Source organism: Molossus molossus, unplaced genomic scaffold, assembly GCF_014108415.1.
Source record: "Molossus molossus isolate mMolMol1 unplaced genomic scaffold, mMolMol1.p scaffold_m16_p_6, whole genome shotgun sequence".
Taxonomy (NCBI): Eukaryota; Metazoa; Chordata; class Mammalia; order Chiroptera; family Molossidae; genus Molossus; species Molossus molossus.
The window spans coordinates 21,920,910-21,946,823 of record NW_023425399.1 but is presented as its reverse complement, the minus strand read 5'-3'; the positions used below and the strand labels follow the sequence as shown (position 1 = coordinate 21,946,823).

At 46.6% G+C, this 25,914-nt stretch overlaps 1 protein-coding gene and 1 non-coding gene across 2 annotated transcripts in view; both read right to left on the bottom strand.

Annotated features, from left to right (window-relative positions):
• The window catches only part of SNTA1 (syntrophin alpha 1), a 29,654-nt gene extending 4,110 nt beyond the window's left edge, over positions 1-25,544 (bottom strand). Inside the window, exons 1-4 of the mRNA XM_036244537.1 lie at positions 25,104-25,544; positions 21,378-21,563; positions 4,888-5,092; positions 9-216 (exon numbers count right to left, since the gene is read on the bottom strand). Coding sequence (XP_036100430.1) covers positions 9-216; positions 4,888-5,092; positions 21,378-21,563; positions 25,104-25,404 — 900 coding nt within the window. The 5' untranslated portion in view covers positions 25,405-25,544. The remainder of the gene's footprint in view (positions 1-8; positions 217-4,887; positions 5,093-21,377; positions 21,564-25,103) is intronic.
• Positions 22,004-22,123, bottom strand: LOC118619441. Its single transcript, XR_004957216.1, has one exon. It is a non-coding gene; the product is annotated as a small nucleolar RNA SNORD22 (small nucleolar RNA).
• Positions 25,545-25,914: the final 370 nt, after the last annotated feature.

Below are 25,914 nucleotides of genomic sequence, written 5' to 3'. Positions count from 1 at the left end.
GCAGGCACCTGCTCAGTCAGCCAGCCGATCTGCTTGATGTCCTGGCTCCCAGCTGTGTTGGTAGCTGCCAGCAGTGCCTGCAGCTCGTCCTTGACCCAGGGCATTAGAGCATTGATCTGGGCATGGATGGCAACTGCCCACGACCTTGCACTCGCCTCGTCCATGGCCCTCAGGAAGAGGGTGTCTTGACCATCTGCCGAACAGATCTCCAGATACCTGCAGGCACAAATGAGTGGAGGGGAGGGTCTGTCCACTGCTACAGCTGACCAACCCTGAGATCTGGCCCAAGAAACCCCATCTACCACAAAACCCCATCTACCACAAAACCAGAAGAAACCATAGGGGTGTCCATGAGAGAATCAAAGCGACCCTTGCTGCTAGGGATCCAGCCACAGTTGTTGAGGCCTCATGGGGTCTAGGGACAAGAGACCACTAGACACACGCATAAAGACATACAGACACACTCAAACACATGTGATAGGTGCCAAAGTTATCACTGTGTGAGGATTCATTATCTTGCCCTTTTTTCCCTGGTTTCTAAGGAGAAGGACCATCTTGCTGAGCTAAATCCCAGGTTCTCCTTTGTGGTATAGAACCAAAGTAATACACTAATTATGGGGGAACTGAAGAGAACGCTTGATAGGCCAAGTTGAAAGAAACAGAAACTAAAAGAAAAAGCTTGATAGGCCAAGTTGAAAGAGCTAGAATAATGGAGTAGGGAAAGGGGGAAGATGAAAAGCCATGCAGGCAAGTGCTGGGGAATGTTTTCAAGGAGGTACCCAGAGGAACAGTGACAGGGAGAGGATTTTATAATGCTTTGTGGACCCTGGCCAGTCAGTTGGTTGGGCATTGTCCCATGTACCAAGAGGTCGCCATTTTAATTCCCAGTCAGGACACATGCCCAGGTTGCAGGTTTAATCCCTTGCCGGAGGCAGCCTATCAATGTTCCGCTTTCACATCAATATTTTTCTCTCCCTCTCCCTTCCTCTCTCTCTAAAAATCAATAAGATTAAAGAAAAAAATAGCCTTGGCCGGTTTTTCTCAGTTAGAACATCGGCCTGTGGACCAGAGTCCTGGGTTCAATTCTGGTCAAGGGCACATACCTCAGTTGCGGTTCGGTCCCTGGCCCTGGTCAGGGTCATGCGGGAGACAACCAGTCGATGTGTCTCCTTCACATATCTCTCACGCTCCCCTCTCACCCCCTTTCTATCTGAATCAGTGGAAAACGTCCTCAGGTGAGGATTAAAAAAAGAAGAAGAAATGTAAAATAAATAAATAAAATGTTTTGTGGGACATTAAAGATTCACTCCCCTTTGGCCTTTCTGGGACAGATGAGGTGGGGCAGAAACAGGATAATGGTTCACACAACACCCACTCCAACCCCCTTCACCTTTGCCTTCCTCTACTGCAAAGCTAGAAAGAAAAGTACTTTCATTCCCAGACTCCCTCACAGCCAGGACTGGCCATGTGAGCTGGTTCTGACCAATAAGATATAGCTAGATAACACTTTCCTGGTACTTAGTCTCCGAAGATGGCCGCCAACAAATCCATCCCTCCCTGTACACAGGGTCCACTCCTCTCATTAAGAGGTGAAGTTTGGCCCTGGCTGATTTGGCTCAGCGGTTAAAGCCTGAGGTCCAAAGAGACCCGGGTTCGGTTCCCGCTAAGGGTGCGTACCTCGGTTGCAGTTTGTCCCCGGCCCTGGTTGGTCGTGCGGGTGGCAGCCACTCGATGTGTCCCTTTCACGTCGATGTTTCTCTCTCTCTCTCTCCCTCCCACTCTATCTGAACAAAAAATGAAAAAAAAAAAAGAGGTGAAGTTTGCCCTGGCCAATGTAGCTCAGCATTTGAAGCGTTGGCCCTGTGCACCAAAGGGTCACAGGTTCGATCCCAGTCAAGGACACATACCTAGGTTACGGGTTCGATCTCCAGCCCTGGATGGGGCACAAGTGGGCACATGTGGAAGGCAACCAATCGATGTGTCTCTCTCACATTCATTTTTCCATATCTCTCTCTCTCTCTCTCTCTCTCTCTCTCTCCACCCCCTCCCTCCCTTCCACTCTATCTAAAAATAAATGGGGAAAAAATATCCTCGGGTGAAAATTAACAATAATAATAATAATAAATAAAAATTAAAAGCAATGGAAAAAATATCCTCATGTGCCCGGCCAGAGTGGCTCAGTAGTTGAGCATCAACCCGTGCACCCAGAGGTGACTGGTTCGGTTCAGGGCACATGCCCAAGTTGTGGGCTTGATTCCCAGTGGGGGGCATGCAGGAGGTGGCCAATCAATGTTCTCTCTCATCAATGTTTAAATTTCTCTCTCCCTTTCCCTTCCTCTCTCTCTAAAAATCAATAAAGATAAATAAATTTTTAATATATCCTCACATGAGGATTAAAACTAATTTAATTTTTTTTTATCCTCACCCGATTACATCTTTCCATTTTTTTGTTCAGATAGAGGGGGAGGGAGGGAGAGCGAGAGAGAAAGTAACATCGACATGAAAGGGACTTATCGAGTGGCTGCCACCCGCACGACCCAACCAGGGCCAGGGACAAACTGCAACCGAGGTATGTGCCCTTAGCGGGAACTGAACCTGGGTCTCTCGGGATAGCAGGCCGATGTTCTAACCGCTAAGCCAAACAGGCCAGGGCAAATTTAACTTAATTTTTTTTTTTTTTTCATTTTAAAGGTGAAGTTTACTTCTCATGTCCTTGACCTTGTAACTTGGTTTGACAAATAAAATGTGGCAGTAGTGACATTTTGGCATATTCCCAAGTTACCATGAAATCCAACTACTCTGAGAGGGGGAACAAGCTAGCCACCTGGAAAGGCCATACAGAAAGAGGAATGCCCAGCCATGCCCTAGCTGTTCCAACCATCCCAGCTAAGGCAGCAGACATGTGAGTAAAGCAGCCATCTTCACTTTCAGCCCCAGGAGATACCACATAGAGCAGAAGAACTGGCCAGTTGAGCCAGCCAGAGCTGTGAGAAATGATAAACCATTATATTCTAAGACACTAAAATGTAGGGTGGTTGGTTATGCAACAATAGAACAAAATACCAGGAGAAAAATTCCTTTCCCTTTGCGTTCATCCTTTTAGGAATATGGACACGTTTAGAGGTGCAGCCACCATCCTGCCTTGAAAAAAAAAAAAAAAAAACATCCACAATAAAGATGGCAGGAAAAAAAAACTGGAAGCCTGATTCCTTGACAGCATTTTTGAGCAGCAATAGCAGCCTAAATAAACAGCTGACCCCTGGACTCTTTAAACATGTGGGAAGCCCTGGCCGGTTTGGCTCAGCGGTTAGAGCATCGGCCTGCAGTCCGGAGAGACCCGGGTTTGGTTCCCGCTAAGGGCATGTACCTTGGTTGCAGTTTGTCCCCGGCCCTGGTTGGTCATGCGGGTGGCAGCCACTCGATGTGTCCCTTTCACGTCGATGTTTCTCTCTCTCTCTCTCTCCCTCCTACTCTATCTGTGCAAAAAATGGAAAAATGTCCTCGGGTGAGGAAAAAAAATAAAAATAAACATGTGGGAAAATAAACCTCTCATTTATTTAAGCCATTGCTTGTTAGGGTTATGATACTTGCAGCCCAATGTAACCCTAAGTGAAAGTAAAATATTACTAATTATATTTTAGTTAGCAGATTGTGTTCCCTTGACTGGGATATTGCACTGGTATGGAACTCCAGTTATATTCAAGTTATACATGTAGTTACAGATGTATGCACATAGTTAAGCACATGCACATACATACATATACACATATGAATATCAACATAAACACACACAAACACATGCACAAATCTACACCAATACCCTTGCAAATGCTCAAATATACGCAAAAACACTTGCAATTATATGCCATCTATACGTTCACACACATAGAAATACATGTGCACATATGCTGCGGGTGATGTCCAAGATCGGGCTAGGAACCACGATTAACCTAAGTTTCTATGAGTCTCAGGAAGGACTACCACCTAACCTTCACCCAACACACAAGGCCCCTTTGGTGGAACCCCTATAAGTGATCTGTGAATTACCACTTATTGCCTCATGGGGGCAGTGTAGGGCTAGGTCATCAGGGAGAGCCAGGAGATTTGGATGCTGAACATTAATGTTGGGCATTTGACTGACATTGAACCTGGGCTGTAACTAGGACCCATAGCACAGCCTTTTATGCCACCCCAATATATACATCATCTCCAATACTGCATACCCCACTTTAACTGCATTCAACCACCACCATCACTCAGGCACCTATAGCTTCTAAAGCAGAGAGGGCTACCTGGAAAGAGGCAAGTCTCATCCTTTCCTGGTTGGGTGATTAACCTTGGACATGTTACTTCCTCTATCTGTCCTCATCTATACATGGGCTGAAATAATAGGGTCGCTGTGAGAGTTAAATAAAATTGTGTGTGATAAACACAGTAAAGTTGCTTGGTACCAATCTCATCATCAATGAACTGTTAAGGGCTGCTCAGATGTAAAGGATATTAACCTTCCATGGCCCTGACACAAATGTTACCAGACATCTCAGACCCTCAGCAGAGTAGGAAGAGACTTCAGGGGATCACTGAGTCCTACAACTTTATTTCACAATAAGGAATCTAAAGGTCAGCGAGGAAAAGGGACTAGTTCAAGGAGAGCCAGGACTGGAATCCAGGGCTCTCCACACACCAAGATCCTCCTCAGATGTGAACTGCCCAGAGGAAGAAGAGAAAAGCAAAGCACACCCTCATCCCCGTAACTTCACTCTTGCATCCATTCAATAAACATTTCTTAAGCACCTACCATGTTCAGGCATTGTATCTCTCCTTTGGCCCCACCACATAACAACACCAGGGCATGCCTGTCTGAGGTGCCCCCCACTCCAGGCTTACCTGGGCTCTGGGTCACTGGGGGTACACCTTCTTGAGACATATGCCATCTTCAAGGACATGTGTTTGGCACCGTTGAGGTCTCGGGGTGGGGGGCCAGGGGAGGAAGGCTGCCGCTGAAGGGGTGAGGCAGGAGGCGAGTCCCAGCCAACCGAGGTCCCGCTGGCAGAGTTCTTGAAATATGGTGAGACCTCCTTCATGTACTTGACTGGTCAAGGGACAGGTCAGCAGTTACCACTGTGACATGGGCTCCCATGCAGCACACATCACAATTTTCACTGATTCATTAAGAGTTTAATTTATGTCTAATATCACTATCCTCCTCAAAGCTAAAGTCTCTGACTACAGTAGAAAATACTAGATGCATTCCAACATCCATTCTCTCATTTCCCCTCTGGTTTACAGACACAAGGCCACCTGGAAGAAAGGCTACATTTCCCAGCCTCCTTTGCAGTTAGGTGTGACCATGTAACTAAGTTCTAACCAAGTAAGCAGAAGTGTTTGACCTTTGGGATGGCTGCTTAAAGGGAACAGACCACAGCTTCAGCAAGGCAGTAAAACAGCACCAAGAGGAAGTCAGATGTGACTGTTCTGCCATTGTCCCATTATCTGCCTCTATCTCCAGTCTTTTCATCTCCAGAAAAGAGGGGTTGAATGAAACAGTCCTGTGGCAGAGGCTGCTAACTGTCCTCCAATATAGAGATAGCTTCCCAGATTTTCCAGGCTCCCTTGCAGCTATTTAAGTGCTCAAGTCTGGCTAACAGGGTGAGAGCAGAAGGGATGTGTGTAACAATCAAGTTCTGTCTATTAAAGCAAGGGGCATAGCTCTGGCCAGTTTGGCTCAGCAGTTAGAGTGTCGGCCCGCAGACCAAAGGGTCTCAAGTTTGATTCCCAATCAATGGCATGTACCTGGATTGCAGGTTCGATCCCTGGCCCTGGTCAGGGTCGTGCATGGGAGGCAACCAATCAATGTGCCTCTCTCACATCAATGTTTCTCTCTCTCTCTCCCTCCCTTCCACTCTCTCTAAAAATCGATGGAAAACATCCTCGGGTGAGGATTAACCAAAAATAAAATAAAATAAAAAATAAAGAAGAAGGCATATCCTTTCTTTCCTCCTCTTTTTCTGAACAAGGTTGAACTGGCTGGAACAAAGATTTGTGGGTCACCATCTTGACTTTGAGGACATGAGCAACACTCGAAGGAAGGCTGACAACAAAATAGAAATAAATGGATACTGACATTTTAGAGATGCCATGTCAGACTTGGACTGTGACCTAAGGAAGCAAGGAGCTTCTGTTATATTTAAGCCATAGTATATTATGGTTCTCTTGTAGCAGCATAGCTTGTACTCTAATCAATATATATATATATGCCTAGCAGCCCCCTTAGCTGTGATCAATCATCACTAAGTATAGTGGACACCTCAGAGAATAGCATTATCCAACAGAGCTTTCTATGGTTATATAAATGTTCTATATATAAACGGTCCAATAAAGTAGCCACTAGCCACACATGGCTATTGAACATATGAAACATGACTAGTACAAATGAGGCACTGCATTTTTTTTTTTTTTTGTATTAATCTCACCCGAGGATATTTTTTCCATATATTTTTAGAGAGAGTGGAAGGAAGTGAGACACATAGATTGGTTGCCTCCCGCACATGCCCCAACTAGGGCTGGGGATCAAACCTGCAACCCAGGTACGTGCCCTTAACCAAGAATTGAACCCGACACCCTTTGGGTTGTGGGCCAATGCTCTAGCCACTTCGCTAACTGGCCAGGGCAAAAACTGCATTTTTTTTTTTTGTTACAGATGTTTCTCATTTTTTACCCCATTGACACCCTCCTCCCCATCCCCCCAACCCATCCCCAGCTTTGTTGTCAATGTCCATTGATTATGCGTACATGCATATAAGTTCTGTGGTTTATCTCTTCCCTTCCCCCAGCACCCCTTCTTCTGAGGGTTGTCAGTCTGTACCCTACTTACACGTCTCTGGGTCTACCCTATTCCTCAGACTGTTATGAGAAACTGCATTGACTACTTTATGAGTCAGACAAGGTCTCCACCTTCACAGTGCTCCCAGCCTAGTGGAAGACAAAAACCTCCACATAGACACAGGGGAGTGGGCTTTTTATTTCATTTTAATTAATTTAAAATTAAATTCAGCCCTGGTCAGTTTGGCTTAGTGATTAGAGCGTTGGCCCGTGGACCAAAGAGTCGTGGGCATGTACCGGTCAAGGGCATGTACCTCGGTTGCAGTTCGTCCCTGGCCCTGGTCGGGGTCAGGGAGGCAGCCAATCGATGTTTCTCTATATCTATCTATCTATCTATCTATCTATCTATCTATCTATCTCTCCCTCCTACTCTGAAAATAAATGGAAATATATATCCTCGGGTGAAAAAAAGAGAAGAATTATAATTTAAAATTAAATTCAAATAGTCACATGGAGCTAATGGTGACCATATGACCACATCTTCATATGGCTAGAATAGCAGCCTAGTCCTACTTCTCACCCAACTGACCCATAAAGTCATGTTCTGGTACATGATCCTGCTTTCCTGGCTATGCTGGCAGGACCAGGGTAAACACCTGACCCATACGAGGCTACCCAAATTGAGACTGGGAAACATCCTACACTGGTGTCTTACACAAATTTGCTATGGGTGTCAACCACCTTCTGCTATGGGGACAAAGAAGCGTAGAAAGCTGGTTTGTAGAAAGATAAAATGAGTAGAGATGGGTGTCGAGAAACAGAGGGAAAGCCTTGCCAGGCATCTGCTAATGTTCCAATTTCTGATACTCATCCTTTAGAAAGTCAGGCTGCCATGTCAACAGAAGTGATGATATTTGCAAACAAAGGAGTCTTGCCCTGGCTGGTTTGGTTCAGCAGTTAAAGCATCGGCCCGCGGGCCAATGAGTTGCGGGTTGAATTCTGGCCAAGGGCACGTACCTCGGTTGCGATTCGTCCCAGCCCTGGTTGGGGTCGTGCGGGAGGCAGCCACTAGATGTGTCCCTTTCACGTTGATGTTTCTCTCTCTCTATCTCTATCTCTCTCTATCTGAACAAAAAATGGAAAAATGTCCTTGCATGAGGATAAAAAAAAAGTCTTGATCAGGGCCTGAATCCTATGTCTTTCTAGAAAAAGATCCCACTAACACTGGCTGCTACAAGGCAACATGATGACAAGGTTGATCAGAGAAGAGCTCAGTGGGAGTGGAGATTTAGAGACAAGTCAGTTTTCTTGGGCACCTGCTATGTGCCAGGTGTTGAACTGGCCCTAGGTAGGACTGGGATGGCATTTGCACTACCACTTCTTTATCCTTTGCTCATGGAACATACCATGAATCCATCATAGTGTTCTATGGTAGCCATTACCAATCAGTTAAGGCTGATTGGTAATAAAACATTTTGATCATTCTTGCTATATCAATTGTTGAAGTCTGGCTGCAAATAACAGAATATATGATAAAAGTACCTTAAGCAATAAAGATATTTATGATTTCATAGAACAAGAAGTCTAGAGAAAGGCAATTTCAGAATTGGTTCAGTGCCCAATGACATCGGACTCAGGGTAAGCCTCTCTGCCATTCTCTTGGCCCTTGCCTCATGACCACAAAATGCTGCCACAGCTCGGAGCCAATCAACAAAACCCAAAGCAGAAAGGGAGGAGACAGGCAGAAAAGAGGCTGTTTCCTAATACCTCCCTCTTGTTGGCCCAACTGGGCTGCAGGCACACTTCTAGCACAATCATTACCAAGAGGGAATAGTCACGATTTAGACCAATCACAATTCAGCCTCTGGGACTAAGCATATTTCCACCCCAAAAAATCAGGCTTCTGTTAGCAAGGAAGAAAGGGAAATGATTGGTAGGCAAGCAACCAACAGTGTCTGCCACATGTACCTGGCATCTGGACTATTCCCAATTCTCATGAGCAGCAGTCTCCTTATCTCTAAAATGAGCACCTAGAAAGACAGTCTGTATGTCAAGGTGCTTAAAAGACTTACCCAAGCACTAGTCTCTCTTCCCCCGGCCAGGTTGTCCCCTCTATTACCCTACTGAAGGGTGCCTATCCCTGCTATCCCTTGGGCAGCCTTCCTTCCTCTCCCCTCAGCCATCTGGCTCGCTAGCCATCTGTTGTCTGCAGTCAAGGCCCAACCATTATGCTCTTCCTGTGAGTGGACAGGCCAGGATGGGGTGAGGAAGCAGTTCTTGGCCCAGCTCCCTGGAAGAACCAGATAAGAAGCTATTTCTGTCACAAGAGGCTGCCCTTGGAAGCTCAGATAGAATCCAAGGCAAATAGGAGTGAAAGTGAGAGGGAGTTAGAAACCCTATTGGGGTTGAAAGAGACGTTCTGTTGAAAATAAGAATAGGGCCCAGCCATTGTGGCTCGATGGTTGAGCATCAGACCATGCACCGAGAGGTCTCTGGTTCAATTCCCAGTCAGGGCACATGCCCAGGTTGTGGGCCCGATCCCCAGTGGAGGGCATGCAGGATGCGGCCAATCGATGTTCTCTTTCATCAATGTTTCTATCTCTCCCTCTCTCTTCCTCTCTGTCTAAAATCAATAAAGAAAAAAATTTTTAAAGAAAATAAAAATAGGCTTTTGTGAGAGAACTAAGCCTAGGCCCAAAGTTTTGAGGACTAGGACTAAAAATGATTCATCCTCATCAGTACAGCAATGACTTACCCCAGGACTGAATATTAGATTATTTCTCAAGGGATGACGAAGGTAGGACATATCACAGCCTATATGACATTCGAACCATACCCCTGCCCTTTTCTCCTTGCTAGCAGAACCCTGAGCCTCATAGTCTGGGCTTTTCCCAAACGCAAGGGGAGAATCTTGATTGGCCAAAGTCAATCATGATCATTCCATCTCTTTTGCTTGTGACTGGTTTAAAAAGGTGCAGGTGATACAATTCTGACCAATGAGATATGAAGAAAAGTATACTCACTTCCTTCTTCTTCTCTAACCTTTAGAGCAATAATAGTCACTTTTTGACCACAAGGGTTGGGATCCACACTGAGAATGGGGAGTCCTTAAATTAATCACCCTGAAGCCAGGCTAGCTACCTTTAGGTAGTATGGAAGAAAATACATTTTCTTCCATGTTTAAAACCCTTTGAATTGGTTTCCTGTGACTTGCAGACAAAAGTATCCTAATATAGCCCAACCCAGCCCAAGGGTGCACCTGATCTCCCTGCTACAACTAGCCATGGCTCTACCCTGCTCAAAGTTCTGCTCTGGCTCCCCTGAACCCTTCATCTGACTTCAAGGCTCTCCAGCACCTGGGCCCTGTCTATCTCTCTGGCTTTACCTCCTTCCTCACCCCTAATCTCACTCTCTAGTTCAATCATACTGACCTCCTTGGAGTTCTCAGAAGATGTATTAGCTTCCAAACTTCCACACCTTTGAAAATGCAATTATGTCTGCACAGAGTGCTCTTAATACATTGTTTAAAGATAGGCACTCTTGCCCTGGCCTGTTTGGCTTAGCGGTTGGAGTGTCTGCCTGCGGACCAGAGAGTCCCAGGTTCGGTTCCCGCTAGGAGCATGTACCAAAAAAATTAAAAAAAAATAAAGATAGGCACTCTTGGAGTTGAATTCCATCTCCAGCACTGTTTAACTGTGTGACCATGGACAAAATAATTCACCGCCCTGGGCCTCAATCTGCTAGTCAATAAAAGAAGAATGAGCCCTGGCTGGTTTTGCTCAGTGGTTAGAGTGTCGGCCCACAGACCAGAGAGGCCCGGGTTGGGTTCCCACCAAGGGCATGTGCCTCGGTTGCAGTTTGTCCCTGGCCCCGGTTGGGGTTGTGTGGGTGGCAACCAGTTGATGTTCTCTCTCACGTCAATGTTTCTCTCTCTCTCTTCTTGTCATTCCCTCCAGCTCTATCTGATGATAAATGCAAAAAAATGTCCTCCCGTGAGGATAAAAAAAAAGATGAGCACTGGCCAGTGTGGCTCAGTTGGATGGAATGTTGAGTCACAGGTTCAATTCCCAGTCAGGGCACACATGGGAGACAACCGATCTAAGTTTCTCTCACATCAATGTTTCTCTCTCTCTCTCTCTCTCTCTCTCCCCCTTCCTCTCTCTCCAAAAATCAATTTTAAAAAGTTAGACCTCAGGTGAGGATTAAAAATAATAATAATAAGCCCTGATTGGTTTGGTTCAGTGGTTAGAGCATCAGCCCGTGGACCAAAGAGTCATGGGTTCGATTCCAGTCAAGGGCACGTTCCTCGGTTGTGGTTTGGTCCCCAGCCCTGGGATGGGTCATGTGGGAAGCAGTCAATCAATGTGTCTCTTTCACATTGATGTTGCGCTCGGGCTCTCTCTCTCTCTCTCTCTCTCTTCCTATCCCCCCTCCTACTTTATCTGTAGATAAATGGAAAAATATACTCTGGTGAGGATTAAAATATATATAATAATAATAATAGGAATGACATTGTCTACCTCGGAGAGATGTTATAATTAAATGAGATGATGTAAAATATGTGGCACAGGTTAGGGACTTGAGAAATATGAGTTTCTTACCCATTAGCCACTGCTGCGCACATTTCTTAGAACTCTGTTGTTATTTTGTGTGCTGGGGATGTCTCTCCCACCAAATTGGGAGCTCCCAGAGGACAGAAACTAGGCTTGATTCAAACTGAGAGTCAGTTTCTATGAATGAAGAAATGAATGCCAGGCAGAATAGGTTCATTCAGCAGGAGGGAGAAGGTGTCACAGCACAGGAGGTCCTGCCTCAGCTTGAACATCACTCCTCTAGGAAGCCTCCCCAGATGCCCACACTAGATCCACCACAGCCATCACTTCTGCAGTCCCCTGGAGCTGACTCCCCTGCATCTGTGGAGATCTGCGTCTCCCACCAGGCTGGGAGTACTGTGAGGGTGGGGACCTTGTCTGATTCATCTCTGTGTCCCCAGAATGCAGCAGGGATCTCATCCTATGTGCTCCACAAGTGAACATTTGTCAACTTTGAGGCCAGAAAAACTGCCAGAGCCCCTGCTCACCCAGGCTTGTCCCAGAACCTCCTTCTCCTTTCCCACAAGAACATGCTATAAATGGACAGCACACCAGCTGGTGCTCGATACAGGGCTTAGATTTCACAAACCAATAGGCCTGTCTCAGGGTGGGGGTGGGGTCTTGAGGGCCCCAGAGTGTGACCATAAATAGCCCAGTTTTGAGTCCTCCTCTGCTCTGATTTCTACCTGAGTCACCCGACCAAGCAGGGCAGGGTTGACCAAAGACGGAGGCCTGGAAAGCTGAGGGCATGAACGTGGCCCTGTAGGCAGCATTCTTGAGACTCCAAGGATAGACCCAGTTGGTATGCACACACTCTCCAGCCAAGATCCTGGCCCAGGGACCTGATAAAGCAATGACACATGGGCCCTTCCTCCATGGGGAAGCTGAGACAGACACAGGTACTGCCGGTTCCAGAGGCCCTGATTCCCAGCTCTGCTAAGGAGAGAAGCTAGGACCCAGCCCTGGCCCCAAGGGCCTGGGAATAGGTTCCACTAAAACCACAAGGAACAGACAAGACAGGACCATTTTCCTGGCCCAGTACAATTGGGAGGGAGCACATGTGTTGCAAAGAAAGGAGGATACATCTGTTTTGGCTCGATACAGTATCCCCAGTACTTATCCAGTGCTCAATAAATGTTTGTGACTGAATATCTTGGCTTTGAGTCTTGGCTGAAGCCTGTCCTCTAAGCTCAAGCTGTTCCTTGTCTGTTCAGTGGGTGATCATTTACTAGCCCCCACTTGAAATTACATGATCTGTCCATTTGTTTACTAGTCTACAGCCTTTGTCCTCCAATCAAAATGTCAGTCCCATGAAGGCAGAGACCTGTTTCCTTGTTCACGAGGGTATCCCCAGCATCTACAATAGTACCTGACACGTATCGATTAATCAGCAAATAAGAAATTTGTTAAATGAATGAATATTGACAGGCCTAGGACTCCTCAGCCTGAGAGACAATGTCAAATTGGGCTCTGGAGTGAGGCAGGCTTGAGTTTTACTTCCTTGCTCTGTGACCTTGGACAAGTGACTTTGTAAGCCTCTATTTTCTCATCTTTATAATGGGAGAAAAATATATCTACTTCCCAATATACTAAAGGCACTTTGAGATTCAATACCTTAAAGGCACTTTGCCCGACATGGCATATAATAGGTCTTCAATAAACAGTAGTATGGTTATTATTTCTGCTGCTGTTCTTCGTGTAACAGTATAAATAGATGAGCACACGATGTGGTGATAGACAGGCAAAGATTTCAATCCAGGCCCTGTCACTTGCTGTCTGGCCTTGGCAAGTCCCAAGATCTCTCTGACCTGTTTCTTTGCCTATATAATGGGCACTAATACACCAGCTCTCTGAGTAAGGCACTATAAAGATTCAAGTCCAGTCTGCCCACCCTCCCACCCAGGATGGTATGGAGTGGACACAGGATTCCCACAGGCTCTGGGAGGGATGACCTTTAAAGTCCTGCTAGTCTAGCAAGGCTGAACTATAAATAGTCCCCAGCCCCTGGCAGGCCCTGCAGCAGGGTTGACCAACAGAGCCTAGGTTGCCACACTCTTGGGGCAAAAAAAATCTCACCTCACTACACCCTTGTGCAGCACAGGGGCACTATCTGTCAAGATCCAAAGGCACGTGAACCCTTTGACCTAACAATACCCTTTGTAGGAACCCTGCTTCAGATAAATGCTCATAGGTGCACAGAGGGGTCATAGCACCATTGTCTTCAGTTCAAGAGGCTAGGGATAGCTTGAATGCCCATGGGTAGGGGCTGCTAAATACAAGGTATGAGCTTCCTGATTCAGTCTTGTTCATGGCTACATCACCAGTGCCTACATTGAGTCCTGGCACAGAGACAGGGCTCAGTAAATATGTGTTAAATGAATGTATGACTCTCAATAATGTGATATTATGCAATCATTAAAAAGAATGAGATAGCCCTGGCTGGTTTGGCTCAGCGGTTAGAGCATCCACCTGCGGTCCGGAGAGACCCGGGTTTGGTTCCCGCTAAGGGCATGTACCTCGGTTGCAGTTTGTCCCCGGCCCTGGTTGGTCGTGCGGGTGGCAGCCACTCCATGTGTCCCTTTCACATCGATGTTTCCCTCTCTGTCTCTTCCTCTCTCTCCCTCCCACTCTGTCTGTACAAAAAATGGAAAAATGTCCTCGGATGAGGATTAAAAAAAAAAAAAAAAAAAAAAAAGAATGAGATAGAGTTATATGTACTGAGTTGGAAATAATTCCTCAACTTATTAAATGATAAAAACAAATGTGAAAACTTTCTGGAAGAATGTGAAAATATCAACAGTGGTTATATCTATGAAAAGATAATTGCTTTACACTTTCCTGACTTTTGTTTTTAAATAGGCATATATTATTTTTACATTTCTTTGAAAATCTACTTTTTACAATATATGTATATACCACCACATTCAATATCATCTATGCCAGGCCCTCATCAACCCTTCCAGAAGCAAAGGGTTCTAAGATCTTGGAAAGAAGTACTTATTGAACACCTACTGTATTATACCAAGCACCAAGCTCAACTCTCACAAACATATCTTCATCTAATCGCACCATTTTAATGAAATGGATCTATGTCCTTATTTAACAGTTGAATAAATGGGGTCTCACAAGGGTTAGATGACTTGCAGTGCAGTATAAATATTTAAGAATACAGGTTTTTTGCATCTAACAGATCTGAGCTAAAATTCCATCTCTGCTACTGTGTGACCTTGGGCAAGTAGCTTCACCTCTCTGAGTTTCACTGTTCTCATCTGCACAATATGATAAATAATGTACCTAAGCCCTGGCCAGTATTGCTCAGCGGTTAGAGCATCCGCCCTTGGACCAAAGGGTTGCAGGTTCAATTCCTGATCAAGGGCATGTACTTGGGTTACAGGTTCAATCCCCAAGGTCTGGGTCCTTTGGAAGGCAACCAATCAATGCCTCTCTCTCTCTCTCTCCCCGCCCCCTTCTATTCTATCTAAAATCAGTGAAAAAATACAATAGGGTGAGAATTAAAAAATAAATAAATAATGTACCTAATTCACAGGGATGGTTTTGAGGAATCAATGAGATAACATATGGAAGGCACTTAGCATAGTGCCTAGAACACTGTAGGTATTCCATGAACAGCAGACACTACCATCGCTATTATTATCATCATTATCATTATTATTTCCTCTACCACCACCAGCAGCCACGCTTACACAGCTAATCAAGGCCAGAACCCCCCTCCAGAGCCCCACAGGAATTTTAATCAAGATCCAGGGAACAAGCCAGGGCTGCATTAGGCCAAATTTGGTCTTTGGGGAGTCACATGGCCCAAAGCCATGTGTGTGTGGTGTGGAATGGTGTGTGGTATGGAATGGTGTGTGGTGTGTGTGAAGCAAAATAATGTTCCCTTGAAAACAATGATTAGAACAACAGGTCTCTGCAGCAATGGGAGGACTAAACAGGACCTATATCCGTGACTCTGTTCCCAGGACAAGAGTCCCACAAGCACCTCAAGAGCATGGCATCACTTGGCTAAGCCAACTAGGGTGACCTCAAATTAGCTGCAACCATTAATAACATCCCACTTTCGATGGTGGTGATGCACTGGGCCAAATTCGGACAAGACACCTGGCAGCGTCCATCTCCTAGGGGAGAAGTCGGCGGGGCCCGGACTTGGAGTTACAAGAACTCATGATAGAAATCCTCAATTAACCAGTGTCACCCCAATACATTCAATAAACAGGAAAAAAATAAAAGGAACTTTCAGGAGTCAGTCAAGCTCAGCCTGAGCCTTGTGCCCCACCTTAAACATTTAGGAAAGTAAACTGCAATTGACAAGGTTAAAGATAAAGTAGAAAAGGTCAGAGATGTACTCTGGTGATCATTCCCCAAACACTCACCAAGAGCTAATATGCACTGGGCTCAGTGCCAGGCCTGGGGCTCTGAGACAAACTACACATGATCCCTGCCCTCAAAGGCCTCCAAATTTACTGGAGAAAACAATAATGCTGCTCATGCTGATATGATGATAATAAAGGTTGACTTTCATTAAATGCTTACCATGTGGAAGACATTGTGCTATGCACTTCAAACACATTGTCTCATCCTCATAAACAGCAAATAAAATTAAGTAACCACATATCTACTGTGGGCACTGGCCTCAGCACATTACATGCACCTTATATGTATTTTTTTAATTTATTTTTTAATCCTCACCCAAGGATAATTTTTTCCTCTGATTTTTAGAGAGAGTAGGGGGGAGGGGAGATGGAGAAAGAGAGAGACAGAGAGAAAGAGAGAAATTGATGTGAGAGAAATACATTGATAAGTTGCCTCCTGCATGCATCCCAACCAGGGCCGGGGATCAAACTTGCAACCTAGGTACATGCTCTTGACCAGAAATTGAACCCATGACCCTTTGGTCCAACACTCTAACCACTGAACCACATCGAACAGGGCACATGTATTATTTTTGAATCTTGCAAATAACCATACAAGGTAGATATCATTCAAGGCTGAGGCAATATTGGCCTCTGCAACCAGAGAGACTTGGTTTGAATTCTGAGTCTGCCAATTTATTTGTTGTATGACTTGAAGAAAGTTATTTATTCTCTATAAACGTTGATGACTTGCCCTGGCTGGTTTGGCTCAGCAGTTAGAGCGTCGGCCCACGGTCCAGAAAGATGCGGGTTCAGTTCCTGCTAAGGGCATGTATCTCGGTTGCAGTTTATCCCCAGCCCTGCTTGGGGTCATGTGGGTGGCAGCCAGTCGATGTGTCTCTCTCACATCAATGTTTCTCTCTCTCTTCCTCCCTCTCTCCCTCTCGCTCTATCTGAAGATGAATGCAAAAATTGTCCTCGGGTGAGGATAAAAAAAAAAAAACCTTGATGATTTTGTAACACAAGGATTGTAGCAATTCCTATTACAGTATGTGCCTTTTATGTACATGTTACTCTACTCCTGTATCTTTTTTTTTTTTAGGGCCTTCAGTAAAAACCAGAAGACCTTTTAAAAAGGGCTGTAAGCACTACATATTCCCGTATCTTTTTTTTTTCAAATACTTTTTTTTTTCTTTTCTTTTCTTTTCTTTTTTTGGTATGTGCCCCTCTGCTCAGCCAAACCAGCCAGGGCAATATTCCTGTATCTTTTAAAAGCCTGATCTTCATGTGGGATGTACTTTCCTTTGTACAAAGTGCCAAAATTTTCTTTATTAATTTGTACTGTCCTTTAGTATTATATTTTAATGCTTTACAGGCTCACCATTACCCTTGTCTTGCCAGCCACACTGGAGGTGGAGAGAGGGGAGGCATTTGGCTGTCCCCCCTTTTCCCACAGGCCTGGTCTCCAAGGGCCCAGGCTGGCCCTGGCTCCAGGTCTGTGCACACAATGAGCCTCTCTAAGCAGCAGACAGAGGCGTGTTGGCTGCCAGCTTGGTCACAGGCTTTTGTCACAAACACATCCCTGTGACTGAGAACAGGCTCAAGACATTTGTGCCAACCCCTGACCTCGAAGAGGAATAGGTCCAGAAAACAGGTTCGGGTTGGTGATGCCCAGCTGAAACCCTGAATTAGGCCAGAGAAGTAGGGATCTGCCTGACACCCAGAGTTTGCCAGTGATATCTGTCCCTCTGTGACATAATCAGGGAGCTCTGTACCCATCAAGACCCAGGCCTCAAGAAAGATGCCCAGCTCCCTACCAAGTTCCCATCCAAAGGACAGGCTACCCTTCCACGGCCCCTTGAAGGTAGCCTACGAGTGGGATGGAAGCAGGGAAGTTCAGAACAATGTGGCCAGTGATTGGGTTCTAGCAGAGAACGTAGGCCCAGAGAGGCCCCCAAGAGCACTGTCTAGTCCTTACCTTCTCCACAAACTCCTCCAAATCTCAAGCACCAGCCACAGCCCAACATCTTAGCTCCCTCACATCCTCCAGGCTTCTCAGGTCACCCACACAAGCCAAGGAAAGATCTTGCCTTATAAAACGTCTCAGAGAGCCCTGGCCGGTTTGGCTCAGCAGTTAGAGCATCGGCCCGTGGACGAGAGAGACCTGGGTTCGGTTCCCACTAAGGGCACATACCTCGGTTGCAGTTTGTTGCCCACCCCAGTTGGGGTCATGTGGATGGCAGCCAGTGGATGTGTCTCACATCGATGTCTCTCTCTCTCTTTTCCTCCTTTTCTCCCTCCCGCTCTATCTGAAGATAAATGCAAAAACGTCCTCGGGTGAGGATTAAAAAAAAAAAAGTCTCAGAGAATATAAGCACTAGAAAGACCCTTGGCCTGGGATGGTACACATGTTACTTGTCTTACCTGCCATATCCATGGTAGACCTTGCTAATCATTTCCAGCTCCTTTCTGCTGAGTCTAGGATTGGTCCCAATCCTCTAAATATGGAACTCCCTGTGACCACCAGAGGTGACACTCATAATGAAAGCCATTTGGTCATCTCTGATCTAGTCTAACCCCAGCTGATAAGGAAACTGAAGCCCAGAGGAGGCAAGGGTCTTACCCAAGGTCATAGATTCACCACAGAGAAGACAGGATTTTAGGAACTGATTTTTAAATAGTTTGTGTAGAAGAGAGTGTTTATGTTTTCTCTCTCCCAGCAGACGGTGAACTTTCAGGAGAAGGCTTGGGTCTAGTTTAGCTTCTGACTCAATGCTCTGTACACCAGGCACACAGTAGGTGTCTGCAAATGTTTCTTGACTTAGTGAGGAAGGAATGGAGTGAATGAGTTAGATGAAAGATTTGGGTATTAGCTCCTAAACCAAGAGATGCTTCAAGCATCTAACACTCAGAATGATCCACACTGAGAACCCAGATAGAGACATTCTCAACCTAAGGATGAGGGACTGAGGGGACCTCAGTGTGGATTAGAAATGTACCTACAGTAGAAATTTTACCATCTACAGACTAACCTTTCAAACAGCAAAAACTAAAAGAGCTTTTCAAGTCAACCAAAATATGACAGTTTGATGAATTTCAACTGTTTCAAATTGCATTACCGGCTATAAATATCAAAGTAATGAGGCATCTGGGAGGAAAAGTCTCTTATATCCATATCATTTATGTGTGATCTTGTTATTTAACTTTACTGTTAAAATATGATTAATGTACTTAAGCTTTTAGGGACCAACAGTGCAGAGTCAGCTTTGTAAAAATATACACTATAGGCACACTCTCCCTCCTGGGAGCACTCCGGCGCCTCTCCCTTTCCCTTCTTCCCCCACAGCTCCTAAACTCTAAGAATCCCCACGAGACTTGCAACCAGGGTAGCAATGGGCTAACCCCTGGAACCTGTCCCCAAGGCCCCCTTTTCCCTGACTCTCCAGTGAGCTGACAGCAGCCCCGCCTTAGCTCACTTCTTTCCCAAGTTTCCAGAGAACCGAAGCAGCCCGCCTAGTCTCTCTCCTACTGCTTCTTCTATCCAAGGCCCTTCTTTGTTTCACTGTCCCCAGCTTTCACAAATGTACTCTCAAAATATAAATAAATAAATAAATAAATAAATAAATAAACTATATATTTAAAAAGTGCACCAGCCCTGGCCAGTGTGGCTCAGTTGGTTGGGTGTCATCCCGAGTATCTAGGGGTTGCTGGTTCGATTCCTGGTCAGGGCATGTGCCCAGGTTTCAGGCTCAATCTCTGGTGTGGGAGTGCAGGAGGCAGCTGATTGATGCGTTGCTCTTGCATCAATGTTTCTCTCTCTCGGCCGGTTTGGCTCAGCAGTTGGAGCATCGGCCTGCGGACCAGAGAGTCCTGGGTTCGATTCCCGCCAGGTGCATGTATCAAAAAAGAAAAAGAAATGTTTCTCTCTCTCTCTCCCTTTCCCTTCCTCTCTCTCTCTAAAAATCCTTTTTTTTTTTTAAGTGCACCAGTAGCATTTAAATAAATACACCTAAAATGTAAAAGCAAAACACAACTGAGAGAATCTTGGTGGGTGTGGCTCAGTTAGTTAGAGGATAGTCCTGTACACCAAAAGGTGGTGGGTTCAATTCCCAGTCAGGGCACACACCTGAGTTGTGGGTTTGATTCCTGGTCAGGGCACATGTAGGAGACAGTCGATCAATGTTTCTCTCTCTCTCTCTCTCTCTCTCTCTTTTTCCTTTCCTCTCTCTAAAAACTCAATTTAAAAATATTTTTTTAAAAACAGAAAGAGAGCCCTGGCCAGTTTGGCTCAGCGGTTAGAGCATCGGCCTGCAGTCCCAAGAGACCTGGGTTCGGTTCCCACTAAGGGCGCATACCTCAGTTGCAGTTTGTCCCCGGCCCTGGTTGGTCATGCGGGTGGCAGCCACTTGATGTGTCCCTTTCACGTCTATGTTTCTCTGTTCCTCTCTCTCCCTCCCACTCTACCTGAACAAAAAATGGAAAAATCTCCTCGGTGAGGATTAAAAAAATAAAATAAAACTTAAAAAAAAAAAAAAACAGAAAGAGAACCCTGGCCAGTTTGGCTCAGCGGTTGAGCGTCAGCCTGCAGACCAGAGTCCCGGGTTCGGTTCCCACTAGGGGCATGTACCACCAAAAAAAAAAAAAAAAACCAACAAACAGAGAGAACTGAGATTGGGACCACAAAAATGCCAAAGATCACCCAGGCCCCAGAGCCTGTTTGCTTCTGTGGCCTCTTGGAGACCCCTTTGGGGAAACAAAGGCAACCTGTCAGAATCCGGGCCTGGGGCTCAGCTCAGCATGGCATTCTCCATCAGCCCCCGCTTCCTCCCTGTGCCTGTTCTGGGCCATGAGCCAGACACATTCCTCAGGCCCCCACAACTTCCGGAACTGGCAGAGTGGAGTTTGAGGAAAGGGCTGAGCAAAGCAGAAACCTCCTGAGAGAGGCAAAAGGCAGACATGCAACAACCACAGCAAGGAGCTTATAACAACCAATGGAAAACTGAGGCCCAGAGAAGACAAAGGTCTCATCCAAGACCACACGGTGAGGAAATAGTGGAGGGGAACCACCAAGGTCCCCTCACACCCCCCCCAAAAAAAACTACCTTTTCTCTGATCTTTGTTGGATTTGATATTCTGCTACATAAAGGCCAAGTCCTCTCCCAAAGGAGGATGGGTCTCAGGGTTTGGGGGCCCTGAGTGATAGAAGAACCTGGACTTAAGAAGAATCTTAGCAATCCCATCTCCAGTCCCTTCCTCTCTCTTCCCCTGAGTCACTCACTGAGTGGCAAATCCTGCCATGAACTTTTTGTCCCATTCGCACAACCCAGCAAGGCAGAAGGTACATCCCTGATTTACAGATGAGAAAACTACAGCATAGGGACTTGTCCAAGGCCACAGAGGTAGGAAGAGGGACAGAGGAAATAAAAACAGGTCTGTCTGGCTCTGAACTGGCTACCCCACCACCCCATGCTGTCTCAAGGTAGGTACCCAAGTTCTGTTTCTGTTTTCAACCCTGCCCACCTCCCAGTCCCCACTGCTTGAGGCCTGAAGGAGGTAGGGAAGAACTAAACACCCTGGATTTCCTAGTGCTTACCCTCCAGTACCACCTCTTTGCCCGTCTTCTTCAGAACCTGTACCGCCTCATCATGGGTGGCAGAGGAAAGGTCTTCCCCATTCACGGATAGGATGGCATCCCCCACGAAGAGGGCCTCTGTCTGGTCAGCTGCCAAGCCCTTGAAGATCTTGGAAATGAGAATAGGCATCTTGTTCTCCCGGCCCCCTGCACAGGCACAGAAAGAGGACGAAACTGAGGCAGACACTGCAATGCTCGGGAGTCACGTTGAGGCAAAATTATTTTTGAAGGCATCCTGCAGGGCCCAGCCCGGTGCTGGGAAAGGGGAGATGAGAGGGTAAAGAGGATTTCAGCAAAGAATCACAGAAGTTTGGGACATTCATAATAATAAGTAACTGTCTTATATTTTTTTATTTTTTGAAGGTTAAAAAAAACTTTTATTTATACAGACTGAAAAATGATTATATGCACATTTAAACAGCTAGATTGTATAAGAAATTGCTTAGAAATTCCTTTTTTGATGGCTTCCAAAAGCTGGATTCCATTAAACATGCTTTGTTCTTTCTTTAGACCTAGAAAAACATACTGTATATGATCTTTCAACAAGTTATTTATTCTTCCCTTTTCCGTATTTAGAAATCCTTATGATCCTTCAGAAAGTTCCTTCTGGAACAAACTTTCCTCTTCTCCCCCAGCTAGCCCCGGTGTGTTCACCTTTACAGGCTCTGGGACTGGGAAAGGAGTTAAGACATGTTTCCTCACTGGGAAAAAAACGTCATTTTCTAAATTCATAATGTTATAGTTTGGTCACTGGATCTTTTCGTTCAATACTTTGAGTGTTGTTCACCAGTGTTTGAGTAATTTACAAGGGGCTTCAGTAACTTTTTCTTAAATATTTTGGATTTTAAGCAATTTTCCCACAGTGAGGGAAACCCCCTAATCTGGCATTACGATGGAATTAGCTATTGCCATGGCTCCAAGTTTTACAATCCAGGATCCAGACTGGAAACCAAAGCCTTAAAGTCTAGAGATTTCAAAAGCCTATCTGAATTGCATCTCTGAAGGAAAAAAAAAAAAAAAAAACTAATACATTTTACAGAACTGCTTTATGGCTAAACTCTTGAATATCCTTTGAAAAATAAGAATAGTAATAACAGTTCACATTAGTTCCATATAACAAGTGCCAAATGTCCAGCCAATGTGGCTCAGTGGTTGAGCATCGACCCATGCACCAAGAGGTTGCCAGTTCAATTCCCAGCCAGGGCACATGCCCAGTTTGTGGGCCTGATCCACAGTGGGGGGCATGCAGAAGGTGGCCATCTCTCTCCCCCTCCCTTCCTTTCTCTCTAAACTGAATAAAGAAAAGAAAAAATTAAAAAGAAAAACAAGTGCCAAACACTGCGCTAAATGTTGTCAATGATGTTTCATTGCATCTTCACAACACTTCAATCACACAGACATGCTCAGTGTGGAGAGAAACCCCTTGACCAACGTCGTCCAGCTAGTAAGTGGCAAAACCAGTATGTATTTGAACCTAGGTCTCCTGGCTTCAGAACCAATATTGCTAACTCTTTGGCAGACTGCAAACAGGACCCTTAGATATCACAAGATGAACTAGTGGTCCAGAGAGGGTTGGTCATTATTCTAAGGTCACAAAACAAATTTCAGCAGATGTAGGATTAGAAGTCTCTCCTGACTCCCATGCAGACCCAACAGCTTGCTTATTGTTCTTCACAGGGCTTGAGGCCTAGAAAAGGAAGGGGTTTCTATTTATTTCTGCCCTGCTCTGCCTGAAGCTGGGCACTTCAGTTCAATGTGAAACTATGATCATTCCCAGCTGCCTGGGCTGGACTGGACCCTAGAGGGGAGGTCAAGACGACAACAGGAGCCCTGGCTGATATTAGAGTGTCAGCCCGCGGACCAAAGAGTTGCGGGTTCAATTCCCGCCAAGGGCATGTACCTCGGTTGTAGTTCGTCCCCGGCCCTGCTCAGGGTCATGTGGGAGGCAACCAGTCGATGTGCTCTCTCACATCGATGTGTTTCTCTCTCTCTCTCTCCCCCTCCCACTCTATCTGAAGGTATTTGAAAAAAATATCCTCAGGTAAGGATTAAAAAAAAAAGATGATGACAACAGGAGCCCAATCTACATACATGAAGAATAAAATGGAGCTGGTATTTCCCCTGATGCCTCCTAAAAATACCTTCACTCCCACCTGGAAGTATGGCACTAGGGTATAACTTTATGTGACCTTGGAAAGTCCCTGCTCCTCTCCAAGTCTGTCTATCTGCAAAATGGAACTCTATATGATCTCTAAATTCCTTCCTGTTTTGACACATTCAGTGTACAATTTCTGGATTGACCTGTTGCCCTACCCCATGCTGGAGTTTGGAGGTAAGACTGGTACCCACTCCCTGGATTCCCATTTCCCTCTTTAGACCCCTTTGGTTGGCTACATGGGGATTTGTCCTTCCATGAGTTCAAATTAAGGTTCAAATCCCAGCTCTGCCACTCATTGACTGTGTGATCCTGGGAAAATTGTTTCTTTTCTGAGTCTCAGTTTCTTCACCTGCAAAATAATGATTATGCTCCCTCTCTTTTACCACTTGTTGCCTGGATGAAGTAAATTGTGAGCCTAGAGTACTGAACACAATACTCAGCACACAGTGGGGGCAGAATCACCACCATCCCCAGGTCAAAGAGTCTGAAAGCACAGGAACAGAACCAGCCCCAGGAAGAGGGAACAATGCACACCCAGGTTGATACCATGGCTGACATCTTTCCCCAAGGCAGATAGCTCATTGCTGGGGACTGAGACCCTGAGAAGTAATTGTGGTAAGAATTGTGAACCCAACGGGGAGGGGGGGATATGCAGGGATTTTAAGCACTACATTTGGTTGCTTTGGGAATCTCTCCTGGCCTTCATTTTTCCTCTCAGTTAACAGCAATAATTAACCAGGTACCTACTCTGTGCTGGTAGGGTGAGTGCTTTAGACTCCTGTTCTCACAGAACTATCACAGCTGTATTATTAAACTCATTATAGAGTTGAGTAAACTGAGGTCCAGAGATGGGAAGTGACTTGAGTTCCCACAGTTGATCCTGGACTCAAACACAGTGTGGATACACCCTTTAAAAAAAGCTGTCAGTATGGGAAGCTGAGAGCTCTCAGGAGTAACACTCTGTTCACCCCCTCTCAATTCTGTGCAAGGTGGAGATAGTCAGATCAGGAAACTCAACCCCAGCTTTCTGCCTAGGTACACAGCCTTCCTGCGTCCTCAGATTTCTATGTCTTTCCTTGCCCCCTGTGAGTCCAGCAGGTGCTTCATCTCCAATGCCCTCTGTGCTTTGAACTCCAGGCCTTACCCCTAGCTCCCACCTTGTTTGTGTCTCAGGGACTTCCCCCTCCCTGTGACCTCCCAGGCCTAAATCCCTTTTCTCCATCCTTTGCTTTCCTGGGGCCCATCTTGTCCTTGATGTCCATGGAACCCCTGAGAGGTAGCTGCTCTCAGATCTCTATGCCTCCACATAAAACTCCCCACCCACGTGTCCTTGGTCCGTCCCCAACCCCCTCCACACCTGTGCCTTTCCACTGAGACGTAGGACTCTTGAAACCCTCTCCGACCTTGGTGCTCCGGATCCCTCTGTCCTCTCAAACCCCCTTACCCCCAGACAAAAGTCCTCCAACTCCATGTCCTCGGTATGCTGCCAGACCCCGAGATCCCTGCTCCCTTGGTGCCCCCTCGCCCACCTTTGATGCTGATGCCCAGCCCGCCGGCGTCGGCCTTGCGCACCGTCACACGGCGCCGCTGGAGCAGCAGCGCCTCGGGCAGCTGCGGGGGCGCCGTGCCGGGCTCCGTGGCGCCGTTGAGCTGCGCGGGCTCCGGCTCCCGCGGGGCGCCGGGCTCCGAGCCGTCGGCGGGGCTCACGGTCAGCGCGTCCTCCGCCAGACTAACCAGCACCTTCTGCCACCGCTCGCTGCCGGTGCCCGAGCCCGCCCCGGTGCGCAATTCCAACAGCCCGGTGCGCGGGGCGCGCCTGCCTGACGCCATCTTCGCCTACGAGACCCCGGGCCGCCGTGTTCGCCCTGCCCCGCAGTGCCCAGCTCGCTCCAACCGAGCGCCCAGGGCAGAGGGCAGCGGGGCCCGGCTGGGCCAGCCGCTACCCTACCCGCGGCCGCTGCGGGTGGAGCCTCTGGGGGCGGGGCTATATGGGTGTGGCTAACAGCGAGGGACGTGGCCGTGGGCGAGCTAGCCGAGCTGGGGCGGGGCCCGGGATCCGAAGGTGGTAAAGCGTGGGACCACTAGGGCAGTGGGATCATAGGGCATCGGGGCGAGACCACGGAGTACGGATAGGAGCCAGTGAGGTGCGAAAGCTTCGCGGGGCCGTAAAGGGGGTGGGCCTTCGTGCTGGGAGCGAAGCCCCAGGATTCTGTGGAGGGGACACTGTGCTGGGCATGGCCGTTGGGGTCCGGAACCATAGCTCACCCACGTAGGAACACAAGAAAAAGACACATAGAACTCCGCGGGTGTGGCTCAATGGATTGAGCATTGCCCAAGCAC